The sequence below is a fragment of the Musca vetustissima genome, unplaced genomic scaffold, assembly GCF_032173495.1.
Source record: "Musca vetustissima isolate MV318-11 ecotype Yass unplaced genomic scaffold, APGP_CSIRO_Mvet_v1 utg1286, whole genome shotgun sequence".
Lineage (NCBI taxonomy): Eukaryota > Metazoa > Arthropoda > Insecta > Diptera > Muscidae > Musca > Musca vetustissima.
In genome coordinates this window covers 29,626-50,748 of record NW_026880047.1, presented here as the reverse complement: position 1 = coordinate 50,748, position 21,123 = coordinate 29,626, and the positions used below count along the sequence as shown (strand labels likewise).

The window sequence follows — 21,123 nt, the reverse complement described above, 5'->3', positions numbered from 1 at the left end:
TAAGACGGGTGCGTACCTTGGCTGCCACAAGGCAATGGTCCGAATCGATATTCGCTCCCCGGATCGATCGGACGTCTAAAACACTGGATGAATGCCTTCCCTCTATTACAACATGATCGATTTGATTTCTTGTTGTTCGATCGGGAGAAATCCAAGTGGCATTGTGTATATCGAGATGCTTGAATCTGGTGCTGTTAACTACCATGTTTTATGCTGGCGCGAAGTCAATCAACTTTATGTGTGATGTTTCTTCATGAAGGCTGAATTTTCCGACGGTGGGGCCCTTCCGATTTTGCATTAAAATCTCCTAGCAGAATTTTAATGTCATGGCCAGGGCAACGGTCATATGCTGTTTTTAAGCGCTCGTAAAAAATGTCTTTGGTCTGTTCATCTTTATCTTCGGTCGTAGCATGGGCGCAATTGAGACTGATGTAGAAGAACTTCGCTTTTATACGGATTATAGCAATTCGCTCATCTACTGGAGTGAATCTGAAGACGAGGTCTTTTATTCTCCTTTTAACCATAAATCCGCAGCCAGATTCATGTCTCGTTTCATGGCAGCTATAATACAGGGCGTAATCATCCGATTTACTTACGCCAGTCCCTTCCCATCGCATTTCCTGTAAGGCAAAGTTATCGGCTTTGTACTTTTTGAGTACATCCGCCAAAGCGAAAACTGCGCCTGTTATGTACAAGGTTCGCACATTCCAAGTGCAGAATCGCAGATCGTGGTCCTTTATATGTTTGCGGGGGTCGTCAACATTGGGGGGTTTGGTTTTCTTATTTGTTGCTTTTTCATAGTAGGTTCGGTTTTCCAAGTGTGGGCAACTAACCCGACGCCTCAACCCATTTTTTATAGTTCTTATGGGTGAAATCGCGGCACATATTAGCTCACTATTTCATCGGGTGATGAAAATAGCTATCCCAGGTGGCACCACGGGGAGGTCATTGTGAAAGAGGTTGGAGGGACCAAGATAAGCTTGGACTTCGCCATGTTAAAGCCAATCAGAGCCGTTGCTTGTTATCTATCATCCCCTACACCACCTCCATGCCTTGTTTAGGTTCCCGAATAAAATATATTTTTTTTAAATCCAAGCCTTTTAAAAATCCCTGAAAAAATATTAGAACATCGTCTTGTTTTTTGCCTTAAGAATTTCTTGGCGACTGATGTAGTGCCCAAGTATGTGTATATGAGGGTGGGTGTGCGCCCAAAGAAAACATAGAGATACCGTTGAAAAATATTATCAATTTAAAATAAAATATTAGTTTTCGTTTTGATATTTGTTTTGACTCGGATTACTTCTTTGTTGGGTTTGTCATCGCAGCTATCTCTCCTGGTGTGTCTGTCTCCTGTTCGAAGCCTATCGTCCACCGTATTAAATAAATAAAAAAAAAAACTGACAGATGATATGACTGACCTGTCTGCCTGCCTGTGAAGTAAATAAATTGTAAAACGATGAACCAGAGCAGAGCAGAATGAAAAAAATGTCCCGGAGTAAATTAACTGATTATCTCGAAGGCGGAATGCAGTAATATTTCTTCCACTTTTTTTCTTAGTTAGTCTTTAGATTTCAGAGCTAGTAGGTGGTTGTAAACGAATAAGAAGAACTTCGAATTATTGTAATAAATTATTAAAATAAAATGGAAAATATTGAACAGCGTCTGAAAGAAATGGAGAAACGCGGACTGATCCGTTCGAAAATGGCAAAGCCGGCCCAAGTGGGATTATACCACTATTATCATACGGATTTTTATTATTCAATGCCGGAAATAAGCAGTAAGTATTCCAAAATCAAAAAAAATATTGGAAAAATCTACGCCTTGTATTGGGCCTTGAAAAAAATATTCTTTAAAAATCTACGCCTTGTATTGGCCCTTGAAAAAATATTCTTTAAAAATCTACGCCTTGTAGTGGCCATTGAAATTTTTTTTGAAAAAAATCGTCTTGTGTAGACACCAAAAAATACAATACTAGCCATATGATACCTTTCGATATTTACATTCCGACACACAAGTGTTGGAAAATGCTTTGCTGGGAAAATTTCCTTACAACACTATTAAATAAATTTCATAGACACAAACCCAAACAATTCGTTTTCGGATACTACAATGTTGCCAGCTTCGTATCATTGCCATCTAGCAGTCAACAAAACTTGAAAATCCTCAGACAAATTTGAAAACAATATTTTAAAAAAATCCACGCCTTGTATAGATACAAAAAAATACTTTTTAAACCAGTAAGGAAAGTAGTAAAGTCGGACTGGGCCGACTATATAATACCCTTCACCAATTTGGTATATTGTACACATTTATCCTTACAATTGCATGTCAATGTTCCCTCGAAGGAACATACTCCCATACTAGCAATAGCAGCTATATCTAAATCTGAACCGATTTTCACGAAACTTAACACACATCACTCTAGACCTTATTCAGTACACTATGCCAAATTTCGTGCAAATCGAAGGATACAAAGGGACATTGGTGCACTATTCACCTAAAATCGGACGAAAATATATATGGAAGCTATATCGAAATCTGAACTGATTTTCACGAAACTTTGTACACATCATTCTAGACCTAATTCAGTACGCTGTGCTACATTTCGTGCAAATCGAATGATATATAGGGACATTGGTGCACCATTTACATAAAATCGGACGAAAATATATATGGGAGCCATATCTACATCTGAACCGATTTTCATGAAACTTTGCACACATCATTCTAGACCTAATTAATTAAGCTATGCTAAATTTCGTGCAAATCGAAGAACATATGGGTCTTTGGTGCACCATTTACACAAAATCGAAGGAAAATATATATGGGAGTTATATCTAAATCTGAATCGATTTTCACGAAACTTTGCACACATCATTTTAGACACAATTCAGAACGCTATGCCAAATTTCGTGCAAATCGAATGATATATAGGGACTTTGGTGCACTATTTACCTTAAATCGGACGGAAATATATATGGGAGCTATATCTAAATCTGAACCGATTTTCACGAAACGTTGCACACATCATTCTAGACCTAATTCAGTACGATGTGCCAAATTTCGTGCAAATCGAAAGATATGTAGGGACATTGGTGCACCATTTACCTAAAATCGGAGGAAAATATATATGGGAGTTATATCGAAATCTGAATCGATTTTCACGAAACTTACCACACATCATTCTAGGCTCAATTCAGTTCGATATTCCAAATTTCGTGCAGATCGAAAGATATGTAGGGACCTTGGTGCACCATTTACCTTAAATCGGTCGAAAGCATATATGAGTGCTATATCTAAATCTGAACCGATTTTCAGGAAACTTTGCACACATCATTCTAGACTCAATTCAGTACGCTATGCCAAATTTCGTGAAAATCGAAAGATAGATGAACCATTTACATAAAATCGGACGAAAAAATATATGGGAGCTATATATAATCTGAACCGATTTTCAGGAAACTTAACACACACCATTCTAGGCTCAATTCAGTACGCTGTGCCAAATTTCGTGCAAATCGAATGATATATATGGTCTTTGGTGCACCATTTACCTTAAATCGGACGAAAATATATATGGGAGCTATATCTAAATCTGTACCGATTCTCATGAAACTTTGCAAACATCATTATAGACCTAATTTAGTACGCTGTGCCAATTTTCGTGCAAATCGATGAATATATAGGGTCTTTGGTGCACGATTTACATAAAATCGGTAGAAAATATATATGGGAGCCATATCGAAATCTGAAGCGATTTTCACGAAACTTTGCACACATCATTGTAGACTTAATTCAGTAGGCTGTACCAAAATTCGTGCAAATCGAAAGATATATAGGTACATTGGTGCACTATTTACCTAAAATCGGACGAAAATATATATGGGATATATCTAAATCTGAACCGATTTTCACGAAATTTAACTCACACCGTTTTAGACTAAATTCAGTACGCTATGCCAAATTTCGTGTATCTCGAAAAAAATCCACGCCATATTGCCGTTAACAAATATTTTCCCCACTGTGCAGTGTTTAGTTTGGTTGCATGCCGCCGATTTCTTTGTTTTGATTTCCCAAAAAAAACAATAAAACAAATGAAAACCTTAGAAAATGAGAGAGAGAGGGCATAGAAACCCCCCTTCCCCTCCACCAAACAACCATTCACAATCGAACTATGTAGAATAGAAGACGAAACGCCAATTAAGAGTAGTAGGAGAAGAAGAGACGAACACAACAAAATTGAATTTTCAATTTTTCGTATAATGAGGGGCCAGCCAGCCAACCAGCACAACCAAATTGAGAAACAAATCCGTCAGTCACTAGTCAGTCAGTTCCAATATTTCATTGGTGGTGAATGGAACAGTGTATTTTCGGTTTCGAAAGAGGGAAGAAAATAAATAAAAATTCGATTGTTCGGAACGACAATGCGATGAGACATTTACGTGAAAATTGTAATAGCATTACAACAACACCAACAACAACAATATTCTCAAATAAATTACTAAAGAAAAACATGGCTTTATAAAATCAAAAAAAAAAAAAAAATAACAACAACAACTGAAAAAAATTCCAACAACCTAAAAATTGTGAAATATGTGAGAGTTGTTACAGTTCCGTACTAAATAAAAAATTATTAAGCCATTGTTAATAATTTAGTGTAACATAAAAAAAACCACAACAAGTGGAAAATGAAAATTTTAAAAATTTTATTTTGAATGAAAATCCCCTCATAAAAAAATTTTTGTGTTTTTTTTTCTGAGTCATTTTTTTGATTGTGAAACGGTAATAAAAAAAACAGAATTTTTGTGAATTAAAATTCGATTAATTAACACAAAGGAAATAACAACAACAAAAAATACAAAAAAAATAATAACAAAAAGCACAAACAAAAAAGCTGAAAAGAACTATCGGAATTTTTGGTGTGACACCTTCGACATTTTTATCGGCAACGTCGACATCAATGACCACGTCGGTCCGACCCGTTGTTCTATAATATTGTTTAATTCGATTTTCTTTTGTTTAATTATTATTATTACTGTTGTTGTAATCGAGATGCCCTCAGTAACAATAAATTTGTTGTTGTTGCTATTGTAGCTGTCATATAAAAGAAGGAAAAAAGAAGAAGAAGAAAACAAATAATTATTTATTTAATTTTTCTTGCATCGGGGTCTATTTGTATGACAGCTGATATTTGTTGTGTTCTACTGCTGCCTCTTCTTCTTCTACTTTTGTTGTGCTAACGCGGCGCAGTCGGCGGTGCATTCAACTTCATCATCATCATCATCAGCGTCGGTCGTCGTCATCATTATCTTGGCCACTCTACCACCCCACCATCGTCACTGTAATGCCAAGCAATAGGAAATTTGTCGATACAACAACCACCGCCATCGTCTCTATTCCAACCTCGACCCAGCCAAAGAGAAACCGCCACACAACAACCTCGTACAACAGCAACAACAACAACACCATCTATCAACAACAAAAGCAACAACGAACAACGTGTTGTCCACAGTGGTATTCCTCCTCATCATCCACATCAGCTTTATTGGTGGACAAACGAGCCATAATGTAAGTGTTCCAAGTTGTAAGACATACAAACGTAAATGTGGGGTAAACGTAAGAGAACTGGGTCGCCAATATTTATACCATTCACCACACTGTGGTACTACAGGGTATTATGTCTTTGTGCATATGTTTGTAACAGGCAAAAGGAAACGAGGTAGACACATGGTTCCTTGTGAGAATATGCATAGAATCACTTTCTAAGTCGATTTATGTATGTCCGCACATCCGCCCGTCTGTCCACCTGTCCGTCCGTCTGTCCACCTGTCCGTCCGTCTCTTGACGTTATATTGTAAACAAAAAATCGGTTCAGATTTATATATAGCTCCCATATATATTTTCGTTCGATTTAAGGTAAATGGTGCACCAAAGACCCTATATATATTTCGATTTGCACGAAAATTGGCACAGCGTACTAAATTAGGTCTAGAATGATGTGTGCAAAGTTTCATGAGAATCGGTTCAGATTTAGATATAGCTTCCATATATATTTTCGTCCGATTTTATGTTAATGGTGCACCAATGTCCCTTTAAATTTTTCAATTTGTACGTAATTTGGCAAAGCTTACTGAATTGACTATAGAGTGGTGAGTTTCGTGAAAATCAGTTAAAATTTAGATATAGCTCCCATACATATTTTCGTCCGATTTTATGTAAATGCTACACCAACGTCCCTATATAATCTTCGATTTGCACGAAATTTGGCATATCGTACTGAATTGAGTCTAGAATGATGTGTGCAAAGTTTCGTGAAGATCGGTTCAAATTTCGATATTGCTCCCATATATATTTTCGTCCGATTTTATGTAAATGGTGCCACCAATGACCCTATATATCATTCGATTTGCACAAAATTTGGCATAACGTACTGAATTGAGTCTAAAATCATGTGTGTTAAGTTTCCTGAAAATCGGTTCATATTTAGATATAGCTCCCATATATATTTTCGTCCGATTTTAGGTAAATAGTGCACTAAAGTCCCTATGTGTCCTTCGATTTGCACGAAATTTGGCATAGTGTACCGCATTGAGTCTAGAACGATGTGTGCATAGTTTTGTGAAAATCGGTTCAGATTTAGATATAGCTCCCAAATATATACTTTCGTCCGATTTTAGGTAAATGATGCGCCAAAGTCCCTAAATATCTTTCGATTTGCACGAAATTTGGCATAACGTGCTGAGTTAGTCCTAGAATGACGTACGTGAAGTTTCGCGAAAATCGGTTCAGATTTAGATATAGCTCCCATATATATTTTCGTCCGATTTAAGGTAAATGATGCGCCAAAGTCCCTAAATATCTTTCGATTTGCTCGAAATTCGGCATAGCGTACTGATGTCAGCCTAGACTGATGTGTGCAAAGTTTCGTAAAAATCGGTTCATATTTTTTTATAGTTCCCATATATATGTTCGTCCGATTTTAGGTAAACAGTGCACCAAAGTCCCTTTATATCCTTCAATGTACACGAGATTTGGTATAGCGTACTGAATTAAGTCTAGAATGATGTGTGCAAAGTTTCGTGAAAATTGGTTCAGATTTAGACATAGCTCCCATATATATTTTCGTCCGATTTTTGGTAAATAGTGCACCAAAGTCCCTATATATCTTTCGATTTGCATGAAATTTGGCACAGCGTACTGAATTAATCCTAGAACGGTGTGTGCTAAATTTCGTAAAAATCGGTTCAGATTTAGATATAGCTCCCATACATATGTTCGTCCGATTTAAGGTAAATGGTGCGCCAAAGTCTCTATATATCCCTAGATGTGCACGAAATTGGGCATAACGTACTAAATTAAGTCTAGAATGATGAGTGCTAAGTTTCTTGAAATTCGGTTCAGATTTAGATATAGCTCCCAAATATATATTTTCGTCAGATTTTATGTTAATGGTGCACCAAAGCCCCTATATTTCTTTCGATTTGCACGAATTTTGGTATGGGGTACTGAATTAAGTCTAGATGATGTTGCTAAGCTTCGTGAAAAGATCCATAGCTAGGCCGATTGACATACCGTACTGAAGTAATATAAATTAGTCTCTGGCAAGTTTCCCTGAAATCGGTTCAGATATAGATATATAATACATATGTTAAATATATACATATGTAGAATATACCCATCATATAGTCGGCCCAGTCCGACTTTACTACTTTCCTTACTGGTTTTAAACTTGAAAGAGACATATTCTAAAAAAATATAAAAATTTTGAAAAAATATATTCTAAAAAAATCTAAAAATATAGTTTCAAAAGAACGGAGCAGTATAGTCGGACGGGGCCGACCATACGATACCCAACACACCTACCACGGTACTCTAACTTTCTACGGATATTTATTCCGAGCCTGGCATATTTTCCGAATATTACAAATATTCAGTACAGCTCTTCTAATTAATCGTTCAGATTCCCTTCACCGTGGGTTGTGTTCTGATCGTCTCCAAAAAACACAAAAAATTAAGTTTTCGCAAAATTTTTATCTGATCATCACAGAAATTTATAGGCATTGTCCTTGACATAACTTATTGGTACGAAAAGTACTACATTGGTACTAAATTTAGTACAATTTGAATTTTTCTTGAAAGGATAGAGCTGAAAACTTGAATTTTGGAATTAAGATTACTGCTGAAAATTGAGCTATAGAGACATCTTAGGAAATTCGTATTTATGTGTACGAAAAGTACTAAACGGCACTAGATTTGGTACAATTAGGATTTGCGTAAACGGAGAGAGAGCTGCAAACAAAAAAAAAATGGGAATAATGATTGATTTTGGAATATAGAATTGAGATATGGAAGCATAGTACTTATGTGTACTAAATGGTACTATATTTGGTACAACTTGATTATGTGTGAACTGGACAGAACTGGACTCCAGAAATTTGGAATTAAAATTACTGTGTGAGTGTATGATTGAGGTGGCTTAGGACATTGTTAATTATAGAAATAAAAAGTACTAAATGGTACTAAATTGTTTTTGTGTTAACGCATAGGGCTGAGATCCTAAAAATTTTAATTAATATTGCAATTTGAGTGCAGGATTGAGATATATCGTAGTTTTAAAAATTCGTCATGGTACAAAATTTGGTACAATTTAGATTTTATGTTAATGTTATGAAAATTACAGAATTAAGGTAGTATTTTCATTAGCACTAAATGGTACTAAATATGGTACAATTCATTTTTTGTGAGCGGAAATCCCACAATTTGGAATTAAAAATAAGTTTGGAGTGTAGGATGAGACATGGAGGTAGTTTTAAAAATGCGTAATTATGTGTACTAAATGGCACTAAGTTTAGTACAATTTAAATTTGAGTGAAAGGATAGAAATTGATGGATTTGAAAATAAAATTACTGTTATAGCACATGATTTAGATAGTGTTGGAAATTCGAACTCATAAGTACGAAAAGTACTAAATAGTACTAAATATGGTACAATTTGGATCTATGTGAACGGATAGGGCTGGAATCTTTAATTGTGGACTTAAGGTTATTATTGGAGGGCATGACTGAAGTAGTTTTACTAATTCGTACTTATGGGTACGAAAAGCACAAAATTTTGTACAATTTGGACTTTGGTGAACGGGTAAAATTCCAATCCTGAAAGTTGCATTTTAGGTTACTGTGGGAGTGTAGGAAAAGTGCAGAATGGTACCAAATCTGGTAAAATTTGGTGAACAGTAGAACCTTAAAAATAATGTTTAAAAAATCTACGCATTGTTAGCGACTTGAAAAAAAAAATTGTAAAAAATCCACGCCTTGGGTAGAACCTTCAAAAATAATTTAAAAAAAATCCACGCCTTGTCACGTATTTTCCGTTCGGCTTTCTTCCGTTTACATTTGTGTAATTTTTTTCTGTTTCAGTTTCAGTTGTTGTTGTAACAACAACTAGCCGACAGCTATTGGCACACTACCAACCAAGTAAAAACATAATCTCATTTTATTTGTTTTGATTGGACTTTTCGTCATTTAGTTGTTGTCGTCGTTGGATTTGTTGTTGTTGTCATCGTTCTAGTTATTGTTTTATTACGTGTCGTTGGTATTATTAGTAGTTTGATATTATAAGCAAATATGCAATGGCAACAACAATAACAACGACGGTTCGTTGATAACCAGCAACGAAATTTCGATTTTTTTTATTTTCAAATTTTTTTATGAGAAGCCCACAAGTGTTTGCATGTCTCTCTCGACATCAAGTTCAAGTATTTAGTGTTTTGTGTTGTTGTATTTTCTATATTAATTTATTTGACGTATGCCGATTTTAATAACCCTCCAAAAGGAAACCTCCCTACCTAAACACCTCTTGGGTTGTTCGATTTTTTTAAGATTAAAAAAAAAATAATTTATTGACTTTGCAATTGAAAATTGTTAGTTTGTTGTAGTGAAAAATCTGATCTAAATGAGTTTAAGAATTTTTGAAGTACCATTAATTAAATAGTAGATGATTGAAATGATTTCCAGGGAATTGTGAGAGGTCAAAATTATAGCAGTCCAAGGGGTTATGGAGACTTAATACATTTTTTGAAAGGAGTTTGGGGGACTAATATTTTTCCCAACAATTTATTTTTCGTTTAACACAAAAACCGATTATAAAAAACAATATTTCGGATATAAGAAAAAAATTTCGGTTATAAGAAAAAAATTTCGGTTATAAGAAAAAAATTTCGGTTATAAGAAAAAAATTTCGGTTATAAGAAAAAAATTTCGGTTATAAGAAACTAGTTTCTTATAAGCGAATTGTGTAAAAAAACGTCATAAATTAAAATTTGGTGTTTTTCGAATAAAAATTAATTAAGATGATGGCCTTACTAAATAATCTAAGCCCCAACAAAAAAGCTCTCAAAGGTATCTCAGTTTTTCGAATAAAATCCACATCATATCGAAATTAATAATTATTAGCAATATACCCAAGTTCGTCGATATTCAGTCCACACCCCTCAGAAGCGAGCCGATCGTATATCTGTTTTAGAATATATATGGTGTGTGTATACATATTTACGAGTGCTCTTAACTAATATTTATTTATGCATAAACAATACTAATAATATACTGAAAATATTATTGTGTATATTGAAATTAAGTTAATAATGTATTCAGTTGAATGGCATCTAAATAGAAAAAAAAAACAGTACGGAAAGTAGTAAAGTCGAACGGGGCCGACTATATGATACCCTTCACCTCTTAGGGTATATTCAACAGATGAATCCTAACAGACGTCGCATTTTTAATGGACCAGTAAAATGAAAATGGGTCCATAAACATGTAATTCTGCAACCTATACTAAATTTTTCATTTGATCAGATATAGAAGCTATATCTAAATCTGAGCTGATTTCAACGAGACTTGTTAGAGATTAATTTATATTAACTACAGTTCATTGTAAAAAATATGGGGTCTTTAGAGCACAATTTACATAGAATAAGAAGGAACCTTAAACACATCATTCTAGACCTAATTCATTACGCTGTGCAAAATTTCGTACAAATCGAAAGATATATAGGGACTTTGGTGCACCATTTACCTTAAATCGGACGAACATATATATGGGAGCTATATCTAAAGCTGATCCGATTTTCAGGAAACTTAACACACATCATGATTTACCTATTTCATTACGCTGTGCCAAATTTCGTGCAAATCGAAAGATATATAGGGACTTTGGTGCACCATTTACCTTAAATCGGACAAAAATATATATAGGAGCTATATCTAAATCTGATCCGATTTTCAGGAAACCTAACACACATGATTGTCGACCTAATTCATTACGCTGTGCCAAATTTTGTGCATATCGAAAGATATATAGAGACTTTGGTGCACCATTTACCATAAATTGGAAGAAAATATATATGGGAGCTATATCTAAAACTGATCCGATTTTCAGGAAATTTAACACAAATTATGCTATACCTAATTCATTACGCTGTGCCAAATTTCGTGCAAATCGAAAGATATATAGAGACTTTGGTGCACCATTTACCTTAAATCGGACGAAATATATATGGGAGCTATATCTAAAACTGATCCGATTCTCAGGAAACTTAACACACATCATGCTATACCTAATTCCTTACGCTGTGCCAAATTTCGTGCAAATCGAAATATATATAGGGACTTAGGTGCACCATTTACCTTAAATCGGACGAAAATATATATGAGATCTATATCTAAATCTGAATCGATTCTCAGGAAACTTAACACACATCATGCTATACCTAATCCATTACGCTGTGCCAAATTTCGTGCAAATCGAAAAATAAATAGGGACTTTGGTGCACAATTTACATTAAATCGGACGAAAATATATATGGGAGCTATATCAAAATCTGAATCGATTTTCCCGAAAGTTGCCACTAATCATTCTAGACTCAATTCAGTACGCTATCCCAAATTTCGTGCAAACCGAAAGATATTAAGGGACTTTGATACAATATTTACCTTAAATCGGACGAAAGTATATATGGGAGCTATATCCAAATTAGAACCAATTCTCAGGAAACTTAACACACATCATTCTAGACCCAATTCATTACGCTGTGCAAAATTTCGTGCAAATCGAAAGATGTATAGGGACTATATACCTTAAAACGGACGAAAATATATATGGGAGATATATCTAAATCTGATTCGATTTTCAGGAAACTTAACACACTTCATGCCATACCAAATTCATTACGCTGTGCCAAATTTCGTGCAAATCGAAAGATATATAGAGACTTTGGTGCACCATTTACCATAAATCGGAAGAAAATATATATGGGAGCTATATCTAAATCTGAACCGATTTTTCCCAATTTCAATAGGGTCCATCCTTGGGCTAAATGAGTGACCAATGCCAAATTTTATCCAATTTGGATCATAAATGCGATCTGTACTTTGTTTACAATTTAACATGGACAGACGGACGGAGGGACTGGCATAAATCGACTTAGAAAGTGATTCTATGCATATTCTCAAAAGGAACCATGTGCCTATCACGTTTCCTTCCCCTGTTACAAACATATGCACAAAGACATAATACCCTGTACCACAGTGTAGTGAAGGGTATAAAAATACAGTAGAGGACAAAAGTGTAGACGATTTTGATTTTTTTGAAGCTATCAAAAGGCGTGGATTTTTGAAAAAAAAATATTTTTTAAAGGATCCTCCCAAGGTTCTACACAATGCGGGGATTTTTTTAAAAAATATTTTTTAAAGGATCATTCCAAGCTTCTGCACAAGGCGTGGATTTTTAAAAAAAATTTTTTAAGGTCCTCCCAAGGTACTACACAAGGCGTGGATTTTAAAAAAAAATATTTTTTCAAGGATCCTCCCAAGGTTCTACACAAGGCGTGGATTTTTGTAAAAAATATTTTTTAAACGATCCTCTCAACGTTCTACAATATTTTAAAAAAAAATATTTTTTAAACGATCCTCCCAAGGTTCTACACAAGGCGTGAATTTTTTTTTAAAAATATTTTTTCAAGGATCCTCCCAACGTTCTACAATATGAAAAATGTAGTATGTCTTCGAAATTGCATTTCATAAACAGCTGCATATTTTTGTTGGTTTTTACTTTATGATGACTCGACATTTTTTCATCGTGTTATTCATTTTTACGAAATTCCGCTCTGACACTGAAATATTGTTGTTTAGCATTTTTGTTGTTGTTGTTGTCATTCTGATAACAACGAAATGCAAGCATGGCTTATTTGCTCTGAACATAGAGAGCTGGAGAGGTATCTGTTTACCGGCAAGGTTGAAGAATAGATTTTTGATGAAGATGTCACCTAGCAGCCCAACCCAACTGTCTGTTATATAGAGACAGGTTGAAGGACAGGAAATTTAATTTGAAAACAAAAAATCTCCTATGGGTCATTAACCTCCAAATATTATTTAGACCAAGAATTATCTTCTTCGGACGTACTGAATACCGGACCATCTACTCAATTTCCCCTCGCCCCATAATACATTGCAAGAGAGTCATTTTGTAACATCTTTCGGATTTTATGAGGTTTACACTAAGCAGACAATGACACCTTTTTTTCTTCACTTGGTCTGGTGATGCAGATAAGCTGTCAGTTGTAATTATAAATTCATAAAAGAAAATATTGAGAAATGAAAAAAAAAAAAACTAAAAATAAAACAGTTTTGTGGTACCACCGGAGAAGCAGTATTAAAAACATAAATTTCAGATTTCCTTTTCTAATTTGAAGGGGAGGGGAGTGAAGGAACAGTCTTTATAATAGACATTTCCGACATGCCTCAAGTCAGATTTTTGCGATAGGTGATATGAGGGTTAACCAATTTAAAGCAGAATATTCCGCTTTTAACTTTTAGGCGATTTTGATAAACATCCAGAACATTTTTTCAACGCCCCCTAAAGTATGCTTTGAAAAATACAATAATATTTGCCCAAAACAGTCTGTGCACATTGGGCAAATATATATATTTTTGGGATTTTGGATTTTTTTAAAAATATTTTTGATGGTCCTGACAAGGCGTGGAATTTTTAAAAAATATTTTTGATGGTTCTGACAAGATAAATCCTTAAACAAATCCACGCCTATTATCCTTCATAGTCCTTGAGAAAAATCCTTTAAAAATCCACACCTATTATCCTTCATAGTCTTTGAGAAAAATCCTTAAACAAATCGACACCTATTATCCTTCATAGTCCTTGAGAAAAATCCTAAAACAAATCCACACCTATTATCCTTCATAGTCCTTGAGAAAAATCCTTAAAAAATCCACGCCTATTATCCTTAATAGTCCTTGAGAAAAAATCCTTAAAAAATCCACACCTATTATCCTTTATAGTCCTTGAGAAAAATCCTAAAAAAATCCACGCGTATAATCCTTCATAGTCCTTGAGAAAAATCCTCGCCTATTATCCTTAATAGTCCTTGAGAAAAAATCCCTAAAAAATCCACGCCTATTATCCTTAATAGTCCTTCAGAAAAATCCTTAAAAAAATCCACGCCTAAAAAATATTTTTGAAGACGTGGATTTAAAAACAAAATATTTTTGAATGAGTGGATTTTTTAAAAAATATTTTTGAATGAGTGGATTTTTTAAAAAATATTTTTGAAGGCGTGGATTTTTTAAAAAATATTTTGAAGGCGTGGATTTTTTAAAAACTATTTTTGAAGGCGTGGATTTTTTATAACTATTTTTGAGGCGTGGATTTTTTAAAAACTATTTTTGAAGGCGTGGATTTTTTAAAAAATATTTTGTCAAGGCGTGGATTTTTTATGAAATATTTTTGAAGGCGTGGATTTTTTAAAAACTATTTTTGAAGGCGTGGATTTTTCGAAAAAATATTTTTGAAGGCTTGGATTTTTTAAAAAATATTTTTGAAGGCGTGGATTTTTCAAAAAAATATTTTTGAAGGCGTGGATTTTTCGAAAAAATATTTTTGAAGGCGTGGATTTTTTAAAACATATTTTTGAAAGCGTGGAATTTTTTAAAACATATTTTTGAAGGCGTGGAATTTGTTAAAAAATATTTTTGAAAGCGTGGAATTTTTTAAAACATATTTTTGAAGGCGTGGAGTTTAAAAAAAATAATAATCCTTAAAAAAATATTTTTGGAGGCGTAGATTTTTTAAAAAAATAATAATCCTTTAAAAAATATTTTTGAAGGCGTGGATTTTTTAAAATAATATTTTTGAAGGCGTGGATTTTTTAAAAAATTAATAATCTCTTAAACAATATTTTTGAAGGTTTGAATTTTTTGATAAATATTTTTGAAGGCGTGGATTTTTTAAAAGAATATTTTTGAAGGACTATTTGAAGGCGTGGATTTTTTAAAAAATTAATAATCCTTTAAACAATATTTTTGAAGGCTTGAATTTTTTAATAAATATTTTTGAAGGCGTGGATTTTTTAAAAGAATATTTTTGAAGGCGTGGATTTTTTAAAAAATTAATAATCCTTTAAAAAATATTTTTGAAGGCTTGAATTTTTTAAAAAATATTTTTGAAGTCGTGGAATTTTTAAAAAAATATTTTTGAAGGCGTGGATTTTTTAAAAGAATATTTTTGAAGGACCAATACGTATTTTTGAAGGCGTGGATTTTTTAAAAAATATTTTTTTTAAGAAGCAAGGCGTATATTTAAAAAAAAAATATTTTTTTAAGAAGCAAGGCGTAGATTTTTTAAAAAAAATATTTTTCAGGGACAGTAGAAGGCGTAGATTTTTTAAAAAAATATTTTTTGAAGGCGTGGATTTTTTAAAAAATATTTTTGAAGGCGTGGATTTTTATAAAAAATATTTTTTGTGTGCTTGGATTTTTTAAAAAATATTTTTGAAGGCGTGGATTTTTTTAAAAAATTAATAATCCTTTAAACAATATTTTTGAAGGTTTGAATTTTTTAATAAATATTTTTGAAGGCGTGGATTTTTTAAAAATATTTTTGAAGGCGCGGATTAAAAAAAAATATTTTTGAAGGTCTATCACAAGGCGCCGATTTTCAAAAAAAAAATATTTTTGAAGGCGTGGATTTTTTAAAAAATTAATAATCCTTTAAAAAATATTTTTTTAAGGCTTGAATTTTTTAAAAAAATATTTTTGAAGTCGTGGAATTTTTAAAAAAATATTTTTGAAGGCGTGGATTTTTTAAAAGAATATTTTTGAAGGCGTGGTTTTGTTAAAAAATATTTTTCAAGGCGTGGTTTTGTTAAAAAATATTTTTCAAGGCGTGGATTTTTTAAAAATAAAAATATTTTTTAAAGGCGTGGATTTAAAAATAAAAATATTTTTTAAAGGCGTGGATTTAAAAATAAAAATATTTATTAAAGGCGTGGATTTAAAAATAAAAATATTTTTTAAAGGCGTGGATTTAAAAATAAAAATATTTTTTAAAGGCGTGGATTTAAAAAAAAAAAACATCTTTTTAAATTTTGGCAATGTCACACCCCATTAATCAAACAAACTTGTATTCGATTGCGATTTTCTTTATCTCCGACCCAAGACAAACTGACAACAACAATACGCAATTCCGATGCCCCTCGCATATACCTTTGTTAATTCCAATTAGCACATAATTACGCGGAGTTTATTAGCCGATCGGGTGCATATCATCTGTCTATATGTTTGGATCTCTAATAAATTTGTCCCGCAGCTATGCGTTGAGTATAGACAAATTTTGAGGTGTGAATTATTGTGACTCGAGCATAGCTTCCACCGAACAAAGTCTGAACAAAAAATTTGCGAGACAGAAATTGAAAACAATTTTGCCTTTGTTTTTGTTTTGAAGCCATTTACCATTTTGAAAAATAAATTATTTTTTTATGACATTATTCGTCACTGATCTGTTTATTTGTTACTTAACGCCGACTGACTGCCTATGTTGTCCCCCTAATTATTTTTTCATTGCCCCTAAGAGACTAAATGAATTGCCGATCATAAATGTGAATAGTTCTAAACTTTGCTAGATGAATGAAACTGAAAAGGCAGGCAGGCAGTTTGTGTTAATCATATAATCTTATCGTGAAAATCAACAATAACAATAATCAAGATTCGTTTTATGGCGGGCAGAAGTTCGCAAACTTTACCAAGAATTGGAAAAAATATATTTTTTAAAAAATCCACGCCTTGTTTAGAAGCTTAAAAATAACTTTTAAAAAATCCACGCCTTGTGTAGAAGCTTAAAAATAACTTTTAAAAAATCCACGCCTTGTGTAGAAGCTTAAAACTAACTTTTAAAATATCCACGCCTTGTGTAGAAGCTTAAAAATAACTTTTAAAAAATCCACGCCTTGTTTAGAAGCTTAAAAATAACTTTTAAAAAATCCACGCCTTGTGTAGAAGCTTAAAAATAACTTTTAAAAAATCCACGCCTTGTGTAGAAGCTTAAAAATAACTTTTAAAAAATCCACGCCTTGTGTAGAAGCTTAAAAATAACTTTTAAAAAATCCACGCCTTGTGTAGAAGCTTAAAAATAACTTTTAAAAAATCCACGCCTTGTGTAGAAGCTTAAAAATAACATTTAAAAAATCAACGCCTTGTGTAGAAGCTTAAAAATAACTTTTAAAAAATCCACGCCTTGTGTAGAAGCTTAAAAATAACTTTTAAAAAATCCACGCCTTGTGTAGAAGCTTAAAAATAACTTTTAAAAAATCCACGCCTTGTGTAGAAGCTTAAAAATAACTTTTAAAAAATCCACGCCTTGTTTAGAAGCTTAAAAATAACTTTTAAAAAATCCACGCCTTGTGTAGAAGCTTAAAAATAACTTTTAAAAAATCCACGCCTTGTGTAGAACCCTAAAAATAACATTTAAAAAATCCACGCCTTATGTTGAACCCTAAAAATAACATTTAAAAAATCCACGCCTTATGTTGAACCCTAAAAATAACATTTAAAAAATCCACGCCTTGTGTAGAAGCTTAAAAATAACTTTTAAAAAATCCACGCCTTGTGTAGAAGCTTAAAAATAACTTTTAAAAAATCCACGCCTTGTGTAGAAGCTTAAAAATAACTTTTAAAAAATCCACGCCTTGTTTAGAAGCTTAAAAATAACTTTTAAAAAATCCACGCCTTGTGTAGAAGCTTAAAAATAACTTTTAAAAAATCCACGCCTTGTGTAGAAGCTTAAAAATAACTTTTAAAAAATCCACGCCTTGTGTAGAAGCTTAAAAATAACTTTTAAAAAATCCACGCCTTGTGTAGAAGCTTAAAACTAACTTTTAAAATATCCACGCCTTGTGTAGAAGCTTAAAAATAACTTTTAAAAATCCACGCCTTGTTTAGAAGCTTAAAAATAACTTTTAAAAAATCCACGCCTTGTGTAGAAGCTTTTAAAAAATACACGCCTTCTGATAACTTCAAAAAATATTTTTTTAAAAAATACACGCCTTCTGATAACTTCAAAAAATATTTTTTTAAAAAATCCACGCCTTCTGATAACTTCAAAAAAATATTTTTTTAAAAAATCCACGCCTTGCGAGGACGTCCAAAAATATTTTTTAAAGAATCCACACCTTAGGACTCTAAATTTTTTTTTAATCCCCACCTTGTTTGGATCCTAAAAATATATTTTTTGAAAAATTCACTTTCCAAAAAATTACATTTTTTGAAATCTCTTCATTCACCCCCCCTTTAAGAAACCCTGTCTTCCCCCTGAAGAAGATCTTGGCCCCGTGTATTAAAGACATCAAATTATAAATCAACTTCAGAAACTTGTATGACTCTGTTGTTTGACCGAATGATGTTCGGAACGGGGCTGGCACAAACACACACGCCATAACAACAACAAAAAATATATCTTGAAATTATTCGAGCAAATATTTTTTCTATTTGTTTGATTTGCTGATATGAAGTCTCCTCAACTATACGAGATAAAGATTATTTTATAATGGGTGGGAAGTGGGGGAGGGCAGCACAGTACCGATCAGCGGGAAGATATTGCGTTGACATTGCCTTTGAGGCTCATTTGATTGAAGTTGTTGGATGGGTGTAGACCTAGATTTTGATTAGAGATTGAAATTGAAAAATTATTTTCTTTTTGTTCGCCATGAAAAACTGGGAAAATGTTGAGGCCCAGGTGCTGCCAAATTACAAACTTATACCAACCGAATATCGGTTTGATGGTGGGGAAAGAAAAAAATTGAATTTAAATTTTTGATTTTTAATTTCCAAATTTCTTTCTCTCTTTGTTTTCCAGAGGACCGCGAAATGAATGGCGTCAAAAGGGTGTTGATATTCTGCACCCTGATTGTGATACTGCCGGCCACCCTTATTGTCATACCACTGTATTTGCGAAGAACGGTCTTTGCCGAAGTCGTCTATCCAGTGGCCGAATCGGATATCATTGAGATACGTGATGGCATTTCCTCGATATTTTGCCAACAACATTCCCTGAGAATGAACAGCAACTTCAATGCCTTCCAGCTGAGCAGCAAACCGGAAATATCTTCGAATCACAAACATATCCGTCTCAAGAAATCCATGACCCTGCCGGATGATACCTTTGAATATTGGGGATTTTATTTACTGAAGGGGGCAAGGGTGTTGCTGAAATTTTGTTCCCGTTACGAGGGGGCCCGCATGTTGGTTGTCAAGGGTGCCCGGGAATTGGACACCTGTGGTCTGCTCGATCATAACAAAAAGAAAATGGGTCCAAATTATCCCCAGAATCATGAACAGGTCAAGGTTTTCTTTGAGGATATTAAAGAGATACCCGTGAATAATGATAGTGAGGCGCAGACGAGTACCACCGCACAGCCTATGGGACCGGTTCCCGAAAGTCTCATGGAATTGGAAAATAGTGGTGGTGAAGATTTATCCGAGGATTATGAATATGATATGGATGATGATGAGGAGGCAGCAAGTAGCAGTACAACGACCACCACGACAACAACCACCACAGAACCTCCTCCGAAGACCACCAAGGTGAGAGGTAAAAAATTGAAAAAGGGATCTCCCAACTCTTTGAAAAATCATCATGATCACAATGGTAACAGTCTTATGTCCAAGGAGGAGGAATTGAAAACCGTGGCCCATGAGGAAAGCAATACCAGGGCAAGGAGATCACATCATCGGGCAGCGACACACCACGAAGAACCCCACAGCAGATCGAGGAGATCACACAAACAGAACCCTTTCCAAGACGATGAACAAAATCACGACCTCCACGAAAAACGCAAACAACGCCTCTACGATCAACTCTACAAATCGCGACGGAAACGTGATCACATCTACGATCGTAAATACACCCATGGTGGCAATGCCATGAATTTCACCGAAACCGATGAATCCAATTCGATATCAAGTTTTGAAACCGGTCTCCTCGAGTGCTTCAAAACCAATAAACTTTCCTTTGGCAATTTCCCACCCATTGCCGAGTGCACAAATCCCCACTTTTTGGAGAACGGGTCACATCGTATGCTGTCGATACATGAAATCGATGCCGACGGTTATTACTATTACATTTTCTACAGTGATAACGATTTAGTTCGTAACGATATTCATGCGATCTTCGATATTTACAAACCGACATTTCAATATTCCAATATCAGCAACTCTCAGGGTTGTGTCAATGCCACCAATTGCACCTTTCCAATTGGATTTCTATCGGATGAAATTGTCATTGTTGAGGTGCCCACTCGGGATGGTATTGAACATGAGGAGGATGATATCACCTATTTGATCTCAACATGTCATCCACGTACCGAAATTTATGCCATATTTCCGATATTAGTTTTAATTTTGATATTGAGTTGTTCGTTTTTATAGAGAATATTCCGTTGAGAAGAACTGAGAAAGAAATAATTGAGAAGTATACGAGAGAGAGAGAGAAAGTGATAGTGAGAGTAAAAGAACGGTGAGATAAATATATAAAGTGGGCTGCTAAAGAGAGCGCGCGATGAAATTCCTAAAGGATTCGGAAAGCGCTTTAAAACTAACCCCAACGCGATGATCGCAAAAAGAGGGTCAGATTAGGTTTCTAAAGCGATAGAAGAGAATTAAAAAAAATCGTTCCTTAAAAAAATATTTTTTTTTAAAATCGGTCCTTGAAAAAATATATATTTTTTTTAAATCGGTCTATGCAAAAAAATATTTTTTAAAAAATCGGTCCTTGAAAAAATA

The 21,123-nt window shown here is 33.8% G+C and overlaps 1 protein-coding gene across 1 annotated transcript; it reads left to right on the top strand.

Moving 5' to 3' along the window:
* The first annotated feature begins 1,643 nt into the window (after positions 1–1,643).
* Positions 1,644–20,769, top strand: LOC133325380 (uncharacterized). Its single transcript, XM_061534152.1, has 3 exons — positions 1,644–1,777; positions 19,199–20,089; positions 20,174–20,769. Exons 1-3 carry the CDS (start codon positions 1,672–1,674, stop codon positions 20,767–20,769), a joined length of 1,593 nt encoding a protein of 530 aa, XP_061390136.1. The 5' UTR covers positions 1,644–1,671.
* Positions 20,770–21,123: the final 354 nt, after the last annotated feature.